This window comes from Falco rusticolus, chromosome 9 (assembly GCF_015220075.1).
Source record: "Falco rusticolus isolate bFalRus1 chromosome 9, bFalRus1.pri, whole genome shotgun sequence".
Classification (NCBI taxonomy): domain Eukaryota; kingdom Metazoa; phylum Chordata; class Aves; order Falconiformes; family Falconidae; genus Falco; species Falco rusticolus.
In genome coordinates, this window is record NC_051195.1 from 12,902,651 (window position 1) to 12,915,547 (window position 12,897).

At 41.3% G+C, this 12,897-nt stretch overlaps 1 protein-coding gene across 3 annotated transcripts in view; it reads right to left on the minus strand.

Annotated features, from left to right (window-relative positions):
- Window positions 1-6,141: 6,141 nt before the first annotated feature.
- Window positions 6,142-12,897, minus strand: part of OGDHL (oxoglutarate dehydrogenase L) — a 53,626-nt gene continuing 46,870 nt past the window's right edge. For all 3 annotated transcript variants that reach the window (XM_037400835.1, XM_037400837.1, XM_037400836.1), the window contains exons 18-23: window positions 12,513-12,584; window positions 11,031-11,156; window positions 10,344-10,416; window positions 7,970-8,133; window positions 7,151-7,305; window positions 6,142-6,398 (exon numbers count right to left, since the gene is read on the minus strand). In XM_037400835.1, coding sequence (XP_037256732.1) covers window positions 6,275-6,398; window positions 7,151-7,305; window positions 7,970-8,133; window positions 10,344-10,416; window positions 11,031-11,156; window positions 12,513-12,584 — 714 coding nt within the window. In that variant the 3' untranslated portion in view covers window positions 6,142-6,274. The remainder of the gene's footprint in view (window positions 6,399-7,150; window positions 7,306-7,969; window positions 8,134-10,343; window positions 10,417-11,030; window positions 11,157-12,512; window positions 12,585-12,897) is intronic.

The following is a 12,897-nucleotide window of genomic DNA, read 5'->3' on the forward strand; positions in this document are numbered from 1 at the left end:
CTTTATGAGAGTGTCAGTGAATTTATGGGCTATTGAATAGGAACTAAAGATTTCTGCAGCAGAATTGGTTTTGTTTCCTAGTAGCTACCTGATGAACTGTGCTAGCAGCAGGGGTGTGCTTGGTGGAAACCTTTGCTCTGCCTGCAGTGCAGTTGGAGTCACTGCTAGAGCAGAGGAGTAACGCGTTCTCCAGAAAGGGAACCATTCTGCTTGTTCTGAGAGGTAAAAATTAATGTTTATATTTCAGTGTTTCATGCAGCATCTTTAGTGATGACTACAATTATTCTCCCCTCCAAACAAACTTGATCTCCATTTGCCATTAATGACTGCGTCACTTAACTATCACAAAGGAACTGCCTGGTGCGCTTATTAATAATTGAAAACTTTGATTAAAAATGTTTCACAGATTTCTTCAAAGCTAATAAATTTCTAAAATATTCTTTTCATGAATAAATTTTCCTTTTGTTCTTTTATTCCTTTTGGATAATAGGCTAAATTTTAAATAATGGCTTTAAGAAAAGCACAAGCTGAAGTAAGTGTTGAAAGTATCTAAAATCAGAAGTGGTTTCAACAATTAAAATAAAAAGGCAAGAATTAGACAAGAGGCAATATTCATCTGTTTTCTTCTTGCGAGTATGTCAAATTTCTATTTCAGTCTGCATGCTGTTTCATCGATATCTTACACTGATGATTAAGAAAATGTACCCACTTCATCTCTTTGTTCTGCATAAACATGAAGAAAACCTTTCAACCATCATTTTTTAATCAGTAGAGTCCATCAAATCAAGACTCCTATTGCTACACAATTGGACTTCACAGAACTACTAAATGACCAAAGGGAACAAAAAAATACACAAAACTTTTTGATCAGGGCTAATAGAAATCTTGGACGTCTTTTACCATTTAAAGTTTCACATTGTAGTTATTCTATTTAGTAACTTCTACTACCCAAGAGCAAGGGCAGAAAGATACATACAAAATTACCCTCATCTGCAAAGATTTTTTTTTCGGGTGCTATAATGCTGCTTTTTTCATCAACACAGAAAGGTTGTGACCGCTACTGATCAAAGCTCCAGGACCTGCAATCTCGTCCACAGGACATGGAGAGAGGGAAAAGCAGAGGTCCAGCATGTGTCCATCCAGGCAGATCTTGCTCAGGACGATGGCTGCAGCCTGGCAAAAGGCAGGTCATTCTTCACCTCCCCCCAGGGAGGGAGAATTGATTTTTGAAGGGGTTGCTTTGTTGTGGTGTTTTTTTTAAAAAAAACCAAACACATGCATTTCTCCATTGTCTTTCACGCAAAGGTTTCCTCACCTTTTCCAAACAATCCTCGCTGCACCTGCACTGCGAGTGGCAGCATTTTACATCCCAAGCAGCTTCTGCCGGTGACTTGCGCCAGAAATCCACAGCCACACTCGGGGTTTTTCTCTAGGCCTTAAAGCCCTCAGAAGCTCTGATAATAATTCCAAAGGCAGTGCTCTCCCCTCCCCGGGGCAGGATGAGGCCCCTACCCAGTTCCACCAGCCAGGTCTCTTACCTGCTGGTAGGAAGCAGACGCAGCTGGCAGCCTGTGCGCCCGCTCTCTCCTGAGCCTTCCCCAGCGGCCACCATCAGCCTCGTCGGCCAACTCTGGCCCTCCCTCCTGCAGAAACGGCCAGCCATGCCCCACAGGGGCCCAGGCAGGGACCCCTCCTCCCCTGCGGGTGCCCAGGGGCCCAGCCACAGCCTCCCACCCTGGGGAAAAAGTGCCGTATCTGAAGTATTTAGGGGACAATGGCAAAGGAGATAGAGATGGGCCAACTGGGACCAAAATCTGGGATTTAACCAGCTGACCATAGGCTGCCTTTGCTTGGGCATCCCCACGCCGGCCAGTCCCATCAGCCATAATTAAGTGGTCACTTTTACAGGGTAACTGGTTAGCCTGGCAGGTGCCCTGACATCCCCTCATGGCATCCCATAGCCCAGTGCCAACATGCGGAACTGCCTGTAAAATTGAAGCGTACTGAATTCACCGAACCAACACTAGACAATAGCAGACTCTGCTTCCACCTTTGACCAGACTTTACAAAGTTAACTTTACAAAGATATTTAATTTACTTTTAGGGATTTTCTGGCTTTACATGACTTTTAAGCGCGCCTCTATTTCACATCTTAAACAAAGTTTCAAGTAATCTATGCCACTGGCAAAACCCTAGGTCGAGCAACAATATCTGTGACACATGCATAAAGTTAACAGCAATCAAAAAGACTTTTAAATATATATATGCATATATTCGCACATGCGCAGAGCAGAGGTTCCCAAGCTTTCATTTTGTTATTAGCAGCAGCAGCGGTTATTCCCAACTCTGCATATGCAGGCAGCAGAACATCCCTGCTCTTTGTGCATCAAGGTAAGAGCTACCAGAACTCTTGAGACAGAAGCCAGAGTCTGGCCAAGGGGTTCTTAAAAAAAACCCCAACCAACAACAGACCCAAAGCAAACAAACAAAAAGAAGCAAACACCACCCCCCAACACACACACTTTCATCTACTCAGTTCAAACGCATACACACCCCTGTTTCTCGGCCACTCTCACACATTAATTTTTACCTCTCAGAACAAGCAGAATGGTTCCCTTTCTGGAGAACGCGTTACTCCTTTGCTCTAGCAGTGACTCCAACTGCACTGCAGGCAGAGCAAAGGTTTCCACCAAGCACACCCCTGCTGCTAGCACAGTTCATCAGGTAGCTACTAGGAAACAAAACCAACTCTGTGACAGAAGCCGTTTGTCTTAGCAAGTCTTTTGCTGTTGTGGGCACGCATGGCGTGGTATCTCACCCACAGATACGATGAAGGCAATTGATTCTCACATGGGCTGTTTCTTCCTTCTGAGATACAAAGCTGTGATTTGGATTTCAGTGCAGACTATTTGCAGGAGGGGACTATATAATACTTCAGTCCTTTACAAACACTCCACAAAGATTAACTGATTGCTATTTAGTATGTAAAAAGTATTTACCTTGTCAGTTCTAACAAAGTATTTGTTTGCTGTGAGATCAGAGAGATATTCTTAACCTGGTTTAAAGCTGCCATTACAGAAACCTGCATTCATTGTTGATAATGCACCTATTTAATGGGCATCTACTTGAGAACTCACTGCAAGAGTTTCTTTTCAAGAGCCTTGTTCAAGAAAAGTAGCAGAATTCTGTAAACCAGTATAATCTATGCCTGTAGCAATTTATAATGCTTTAGTAAGCTTTTGAACATTTACTATCTGAAAGTGCAGGCAACAGGAAAAGTAATTCAATAGAAACATATGTTGAGCCAACATGTTTAGAGAAATGAACTCCAGTGTTTATAAATTAGAGAAGTTAATTCCAGTCTAGTTCCAGTCTTTTAAAAATGCTGCTTGAAATAGAAATGTGTTCACTTATTAAAAAAAAAAGTTAGAATAAACCAAAATACTCTAATATAACCTCAATGCTATTACTACTTTTAACCCAATTGTTTTGAATAATTATCTTTTCCTAGTCCAGACGCTGTCTCCCTCACTGCTACTATATTTAAATAAGCCACTGTTGAGGAAACAAACAGAAAATGGAAAAATGAGCTGCCCTAGCACTCTTATGGATGGGATGCTAATGCCAGCACTCAACGGAGAAACTGTCAAAAATAACAGCCATAACAGAGAACTTCTTTCTTACATATTTTTATTTTATTGAGTTTTTTACATTCCTTGATGGAATTTTTATGCAACTATTATGCCACAATCTATGATACACAATGAAAATGGAAATCTGTTATTTACCATTTACACATCTATGTTAATTTTGTTTTCTGCCTCTGGATATACTGTGGCATAAGTGCATTTATCATACTTCATGCAGCACTGACCTGCCTTATGCAGACTGCAAATACAATAAACGGTGCCAGCAATATTCAGCTGCACTCAGTTCTTGCCACAGAAACAAGCATTCATAAAAGCATTAAAATACTTTGGGTGATGGTTACTGCCTATCAGCCTAAAATCTGGAGCTATAGAAATGGACAGGAGACAATATTTACTGCTGTCAACTGCAGTACCTTCCAAGTTCATTAGGCTTCAAAAGACTGAATTAACTTCAATATTTCAGGTAAGAGAAAAACCCCAAGGCAACCAGCCTGATTTAAAAGGATGCTGCTGAGTTTCACAAACATTAGACTAAGTTTGATTCTGAATCCCACGGTAAGTACCTTAGCACATCAATTTTATGCTGTGACAGAAGGATTCTTTTTTTCACCATCGTGTTGTCTCCAGGCCAAATAAAGGGACAGCACAAGGCACACGTCCCTTTTTGGTAATCTGTTTGGACAAGTAGTATCTGATTACAGCTCAAAGTTTTTAAGACATCTTTTTATTTTGACGAGACAGGAAGCTTTCCAGCATCACCTGATTCTTTGGTTCAGGCATATACTGTCAAGCCTTATTATCTCACAGCCAATACAGCAGCAGCAGGGTAAAACTTACTGCCAAGAACACATACATGTCCCAGGAGCACGCTCAGGACAGGGAATTGGAGATGGGGGTGAGGTCTCGTCTATGTTTTCCAGTCACTTGTTAGGATATATCGAAGTGGCTGCTCAGCAGATCCAGCACAACCCTGCAGGCCCTGCACGGGGCCCTTGCGCAGGCAGTTACTGCTGCCTGCCTCAGCACAGGCCTGGCCATTCCTCTGCGTCCCACCACACCGCTCACTGTGTTACCTACGCAGCTCCCTCTGCCAGCCAGCACAAAGGCAAGAAATCTCCTGCCACTACACAGTCCAGCGTTGCGGAAACCGGCAGTCACATTGTTCACCCAGACCCAGGTTCTCCTGGGCAGAGGCAACAGGACTTCTGACCACACTAGTTCTTATATGAAGAGAGGAGAGGGAAGCGGTGCCCACTTGCCTTCTGGCACTGCAGAGGCATGGCAGGCAGTGGCAGCTGAGACCACCCCGCTGCAGTGCCTCCCAGGAAGCCAAGCACCGTCTCCTGGGAAGAGAAACAACCCCTGCTGTCCATGCTGAAAGTACATGGCGACTGATATCCTAATTGACAAGTAAACACAAGGGACAAAACAACAAAAAAATCAATGACTACTTGTACAAACCCACAGCATGTGCCTTTGGTCAATCAGCAACTGTTGCTTGCCCACCTTCCTCTTAATATAAACAAGGGTGACTAAATCAGGAATTGCCACTTCAGAGTTGAATTAATGTCAGCAAAGAGATGTGAGGCAGGGATTAGCACTGGACAAAGCAGAGAACCCACTACTTGTTGCACAAACACAGATTTCTCATCCAAACACAATCTTTTTACAGGTGCTACCAGGTCGAAGAAAAGCAGATCCTAGTAGTTTGGTGAGGGGAAGTGCTCATCCAAAATGAGGATGTTCACAGGACACCACAGCTCCCTAATATCACAGAGTATCAAAGCAGGCAGCCCAAGGAGTGGGAGAAATCGGTACTGTCATCTCTCACTTTTGAAGTCATTTGATGCTGAATGCTGCTTATCACCCATTGCTCTGTGAGCTGTGGTCTTGTGTAGACCTCTTTCCTCCTCAGCTACCCCCAACAAATCTTTTCTTGGTCCCTTTCATTTCTGCCTTCATCACCCTCCTCCACCTTACCTAGGTGGTCTGCACCACTTCTCTTATCACCCATAGTTCAGCAACTTTGTAATCAGAGTCCCTGTTCCCAGCCTCCTCCTCACATCACTGTGATGGACCTTACCATCTCCTTTCAACAACCACAGCCAGTACGTTTCCCTACCAAAGTCATCTATCAACTCTTTGCTTTTCAGTTTCATTACCCTTCTCCAATATATTTAGAAGTAACTGTCAACCACTTTCCTTACAACAATGCAACTTGTTTCCGTAGTGGTTCCCAAACACACTCTCTTCTTTTTCAGGGATGGGCACAACTATCATGCTGTCCATGCCTGCTCTACTTACTTAAGTAGTTAGTGCCCACAGACTGAGACTGCAGCCTCACTGAGCCAGACACTGCATCCTTGGATAGGAGACTCTCCTCCTGCCAAAGAGGTCCCCAATCTAAATTGCCAAGTGACAAAAAATGGTGGAAAGTAAATAGGAATAATTTTTTTTCCCCTTACAAACTGGGGAGCAAGGGGCAGATTAATGAAGCCAGCTGTTGGATTGTTTTATCTGGTAAAGCAAAACCATGTAATTTCCAGTATTTTTCCCACTTTTATATCCTCTTTCAGATGCAGTGATTTGAGAGATTATATCAGAGATGGGTCGGTGCCCTGCAGCTAGAACGTCTTTCCCTCAAAGGCCTCCAGGTTGAAAGCTGTATCCAAGAATCTTCTGAGCGACACCAGATGTGTGTTCTTGTTGCCTGTGGCAGCTGCAGCAGCAGGCTCTCGGCCCACGTACCTTTGTGACAAAAAGAATTGGGCAGACAAATGAGGTGAGAAGAGAGACTATTTTGACACAAACAAGCATGAGAACATGTTGGTAAATGCATTCAAGTCAGCTTGGCAGATTTGGACATTTAATCATCAATCTTTCTTAAATAAAAATCAATCTAAGGTGCACCATCAGTTATAGCTTCTGGTCAGCTTCCGCCTCTTTTCCTCCTCCCATCAATATTAAACTGCGCTTTCTCCCCCATCCCTCCCAGGGCAGCCAGCTCATAATTAGGTAACTTGCTTTTGGCGATAAAGACTCATATTCCTCTGACAGCTGCATGGGCAGATCTGAGAGTCAATCATCTAAAACAAATGCAAAGGTACCTGGACTGAGCCCTTAAAACATCTGTTTCCTCCAGATTTTGAGTGAAATTCTTACAAAAGACAATCTTAGATGACAAGAGAGAAAAATCCAGGAGAGCCAAGTGCTGCGTTAAGTGGCAATAAATACAGAGCTAGTTGCTACTGATTTTCTTTTAGAGGTACTAGGAGGAGCAAGATAGGCATGATGTCTTTGAGAAATTGTCATCTAGACTTTTCCCTCCTTCACCTAAGAACCCAAACTGATTTGTAAAAATTCTGACTTACCCATGAATAACATCCTCACATCAAAAACAAATTTAAAAGCACAAAAAAAAACCCCAAACCCATCTAAATTCTAAAGTAAAAAAAAAAGCCCAGGACCAGGAGATAGAGCAATTGCTTAAAGTCTTATACCATATAGGTCGAGTGTGGTTCACAATAGTGCGGAAACGAGGTTTGACATAATCATAATATCCACTGTTTTTGTGTTCCTCCTGACACCAAACTAGATCAGCACTCGGATACTTCTCAAGTTCTTCTTTCAGCAAGTCAAAGGGGAATGGTGAGATCTGGAAAGAGAGAGCAATAACTGGCAAAGCTTTCTCTTACATGGTGTTAGCCCATGATAAGAAAGCTTTTTACCTATCAGGTGTTACAACCAACTATTGTATTTAACTATTTAGTACCTAATATCATTGAACTATTTAGCACCCAATATAATTGCCATATGTTCTTTAAAGTGATTTGTATTTCTTTAATTGATTTCATGCTGTCAGAAGCAAATACACACTTATTTTATAGTTGCATCAGTACGAACAGAAGTAGGTCATAGTCCAGATCTCCTGCATCCCAACAGCTTTTCTAGTGAGGCAGCTGTGACAACACAAGTCCTTAGTTAGGAAATGGCAATATAGCTGCAAAGAGTACTATTTGCAACATGCAAACCTAGCAGATTGGATATACATATTTAAGGTGCTATCATATTGTAACCTTCACTTTGTTACCTTGTTCTGGAAAAGTCATCAACCTTTCTGTATCTCATTGTCCACTATACTACTGATGTGTTCCTTCTCCACAAGGCCACGAAGGATTAGATAATGTCTTGTAAGACGCACAGTGCTATAAAAATGCTATCACCATCCTTTCTGACAAGTGACATCTATTTAAAAGCATAGGAACCCCTTGCTGAAAGTCTCCCCAAGGTCCCTGTCTTCTGAGGATCAGGGAGCTCACCTGCTCAAGTCTGGTTATAGCTACTTGTTTCTCCAGGTCTTGATTCTTTCTCTCCTTCACAAGATCATAGTATACTTTTCCTGTGCAGAAAATCACTCGCTTGACCTCATGTGGTGCATGAGCTGCCAGCCCATTCTCAGGGATCACACGTTGGAAAGTGGTACCTAGATTAGAGCAAAAATTAGAAAAGTGCCCTCCGTGGAACTGACACTGTAATAAAGCAGCCCAAGAAACAGCAGCTTGCAATGGTCACGGGGTTCTGCTGCCTCCCTATTCCTATTTTCAGACTGGTAATTCTGCTAAAGTGACTTTCAGCAGTTTAGTTTCAAGAAGCTAAAAGACTGTCAATAATCCACTCTTCCACACTTAATAGAGAGAAACATATTAACAGTGGATTCTTCTTTAGCTTTGTGTTGTGCATTACACCTTTAATTTTAGATTCATTAGATAGCTCACCTTTGCTTCCAGGGTTTTTTTTTTAAGAGAATTACCTGGAATATTATTTCTTCTTTCCAAGATGACTTCAACCATGTAACATTAATACAGGTTTAGAAAATTTTATAACATTCTTACATAAAAGCATAGCACATATTCATAATGCAACTAAATCTGGCAACTGCAGAACTATTTACACAAGCACACACATTACTGCCATATATTTATGCAATTTAAAGCTCTGTTTGAGAGCTAAAATGGCATTAGCTAAAGGAAGAATTAGCGTAGTACTGAGCCATATGTGTAAGTGATAAGATACAAATTCAGACACAAATCCTCACTGCTAGATATCTTTTCCCCTGTGATATCATCTCCCAGGAGAACAATTTGCTTGGGATACATGAAACTGGAAGAGGGACTTGATGGTCTAAAAGATCCTTTTCTTTGCTCTTTTAGATGATTGATTAGAACTACTCCCATATTAACCAACTGCAAGGTAGCAGACAGCACATGACCTCCCAGTCTGAATCAGCACACCCACTTACCAGGAGAATAAGCTCCTGTTTGAATCATTTATCTTTGGGGGGGGTGAAAAGCAGCAGCACAAACATATGAAAAAGGAACTGATTTATGTCAGAATTAGCCTGTCTCCCTGAACAGCAGAATTTATCATTAAAAAAGACTGAATCTGCACTTCACTGGGTCAGCTGGAGTCAGTCTTCCTCTCCTTCTCAGCTTTCCATTAAAAACAGAGCAAAAAGCATTAGCTAAGAGTCAGCAATACTTTACTACTTGCTGTCCTCTTCAGCAGGAAAATGAAAGTATGTCAGAATTCAATGTTAATTAGGAGCTTGGCCACTACTGAGGGTTAGCCTGAAGTAGAGAGGGCTCCCAAGACAAAGAGACAAATCACAATCCCTACAGAATTTCTAATCTGACTCACTCTACAAAGCTTTTAATCAGTAATCAAAACCAGCAAATGCTTTTGCTTGAGAAGCAAACTGTACTCTCCTACAAAAAGGAGACAATGCAATATTTAAGCATGTTTATATACTGGAACTTGCTTTTAAAAAAAAGAGCACTTACTCTTTTCTGACAGCAGTCAGGACACCCACTAGAACTGGAGCCAGACCATCACACCTGTGCACATCTCACTCTGAACAATCGCTTTATCACTACATTTCACTGCATTTCCTCACACCACTCGAACACATTTTAACCAGTGCGTGGCAAGACAAATGACTCCAGTTTTCGGTGTGACCTCTGCAGTCGCCACACGTCTCTTGGTGCTGATGGCATGCCAGCAACAGCTAGGGCGGTAGCCTACAGCTCTGAACCAACTGAGCTCACTTTAGATCACTAGTGTGACATGGTGGCCCCAGAACTTGGTATTGCAAGAAGAAACAGCCCCCTCATTCTTCCAAATGGGCACAGTATGATTACACCCTGCCCCTCACATCGGGGGGCGGGGGGGGAGCAGGACAAAGAACAACTCAATATTTTTATGAAGTGAGAAAGAGCAGAGGGACCCATTATATTTTTTATATATTATTATTATGTATGTGTACAATTTATGTTTAATATTTTTATTTACTATAAATAACACACACATAATTTATATTTATTTATTTTTATTATTAGACATATTTATTATTATTTCCCTTCCAACAGCCTACTGAGGGGAACATCCCTGCAGAGAGGGGAATGTACTTTCCACTGCCTTTAAGATTAATGGTTGGTTACATGATAAGCCTGTTACAATTAAGAATGCACACTTGAAAGCAGATTTTTCAGCAAAAATCCATGCTAGATCTCACACAGCTCCACAGAGATTACAGCAAAGGAAAAGGCAAAAAAAATTTCCAGAGCAGATTCTCTTCACATCTGAGATGTGACTGTATAGCTAATTATTTGTCCATAATGCTTTGAGATGACCTACCAGACACCATTTCATCAAAACTGGATTTAGCTTCTGGATGCCTCAGCAGTGACTTAGGTGTCAAAATAATCAGCTGTAAGACAGAAATTTTTCCAACACTCATGAGCTGTTTTATCTACAGTATTATTACGTGCAACTTTTGTAACACTGTTCATGCAAAACACACAAGCCTTATATGCCACACATCAAATTAATGTGAATAGCAAACCCAGTAAATTCTTTTTTCCTGTTGTGAAAGCCTAGGAAGCTTCAAAAATTATTCAAAGATTTGGGTAGTCTACTCCCTTTAAAGGTTCTCAAAAACGATTGCTTATGCCTCTTTTTGAGAACAAATTCAAATCACAGGCTATGAACCAGTAGAACATCCAACAGATGTATCTTGGGTTTTTGAAGTTCCAGCAATTAGACATACAGATTACAGTTATGCAACCTGTTAGCTACATAATGTCTTGACAAGCTCATCTGAAGGTCTACACAGCCAGGACGAAGTAAAGCTGAAAATCAAGTTTTAGAATCATAGTAAGTCAGAGCCGAGTTTCACCCCATCAAATCAGCGACTTCAACCTGCGTTCAGTTAAGGTTTTTCATCAGTTCTTGTTCTACTCAGTCTTATGTCATACGCAAAGACCCCTTTTTGTGTGAGAGTTAATATACTCCGAATAACCAAGTCCATTACAGGAACTTTACCGGTTTTCTGAATGGCAGCAAGATCTGTCTTCTGAGGACGTGGAAGTAATTGGCTGGAGTTGAGCAATTCACCACAATCCAGTTGCATTCATACAGCTGGGAAACTTCAAACTGCTCACTGAACTCCTGAGAGAGACATTAAAGGCATTAAAAAAAAGTCTAAAAAGAGCAGGAAAAAAAGGCTTGAAAGCTATCCTTCTATTTCTGACTCTTGGCAACTTCCTTCCTCAAAAAACTTAATTAGCAGATCTCTGCTGAGATTATATTATTAGCTAGGGAAGCATCCCTACAAATCATTCTCCTCTTTTTCTACTTCTTCTTAAAAATGTATGCAAATAAATGCAAAAAGCTTCCATTAATTTCAGCAAGCTGGGAAGTTCAGGAAGGAAGGGTGGGGGGACTAGGACTTCACTAGGTGGAAGTACAAAATAGGACCCCTTTGAAAGATTCTTAAAACAGTAATTAATTTTTTTAGTAGATACTTAACACTTTCTCTCCCATTTTTTGGTGGGTGTCCTGTCCCCTTATAAGACTTTAACACATAAAATCATGTTTCATAATTACGTATTTTACAAACATGGGAGGGGTACATATATATTAGGTAAGCACATATATAGGTGTATAGGTACAATAATCTCATTATAGATTGGTATGGCATCTACTACAATTTCCTGGTCCACTGAATTGGACTCCTACCTTCTACAACAAAATTTATAACTTGCTTATTATGTACAATTGGCAGTGCTTAAATGTAGTCAGTCAAACTGGTCTTTAGTTTGCCAGTAGACTAACAAAAATCGCTTTTAGATGAGGAGGAACATGGCTCTGGAACCATCACTGCCCCACAGGCAACAAACTCAGGGCCAAAACTGAAACGCCCATTTTATTTTGCCTCTTTTTTTTTTTTTTTTTTTTTTTTTTTTTTAAATTGGTGGGCTTTTCAACTGATGTATAGCATCATTTCTTAGGAAATCTGCAGTGGGGAAGTGTATGCCCAGTATCCTGTAGAGGTATATACTTTATCTGTAAAAATGAATGTCCAACGCATGAAGGTCTTAGCTGAATCAAATTTAGAAGTTGCTTATTTTCGTGCTCCCAGCAGTACAATGTAGCTCCACTGCAAAAAGCCAGGAGTAGTCTCACTTGGCCTCCTTTCAAAATTAGCTAGAGACACCTATTTGCAGTACACACAGCAATATAAACAAGCAGAATCACTGGCCCTGAGGAACAGCCATAAAAAGGTCATGCTGCCAGAGATTAATTGTATATGACCTCAGCTTTGCAATGAAACAGCGCAGACAGTACTTCCATTACTTTTACCGGGATCAAGTTAATGTTACACCTAGTCTTGAAGCTAAACCTTAACCTACTATACCTAGCTAAAACCCACTATACCTAGCTAAAAGGATGCTGCTTGCAAAAAAAATACCTCTGAGATGTGAAGAGCAAAAAAAGGACGTGGCCTTTGGCAAATCTACTTACTGGATAAGCATCAGAATCATCATTGCTCATCTGCAGAAACCTCTCAGGCCTGGCTGATGAATGCTCCGGACCCTGGTAAAGGTATCATTTAAAACAACGTTAAAAAGCCAGATCAGCAGTTAGACAACAGTCTAGGTCACTCCTTGCATAAGTACCTCCTGTTACCCTGGCAGCTCTGACCAGCCTGCCCACCTGCCCCCCCAGGCAAAGGCATCAATGTCAACAGCAGTGAGACGAGAGGACACACCGAAGGACTGGAAATCTTTGTCATCCACAAACCATTTGCACAGGAGAAGATTAAGTTTCACACGGATTTCCAATGCTTTTACCAGCTGCAAGTAATTTCTAGCCTTAGTATAGCTGCACGATGAAGACCAGTGAAAGG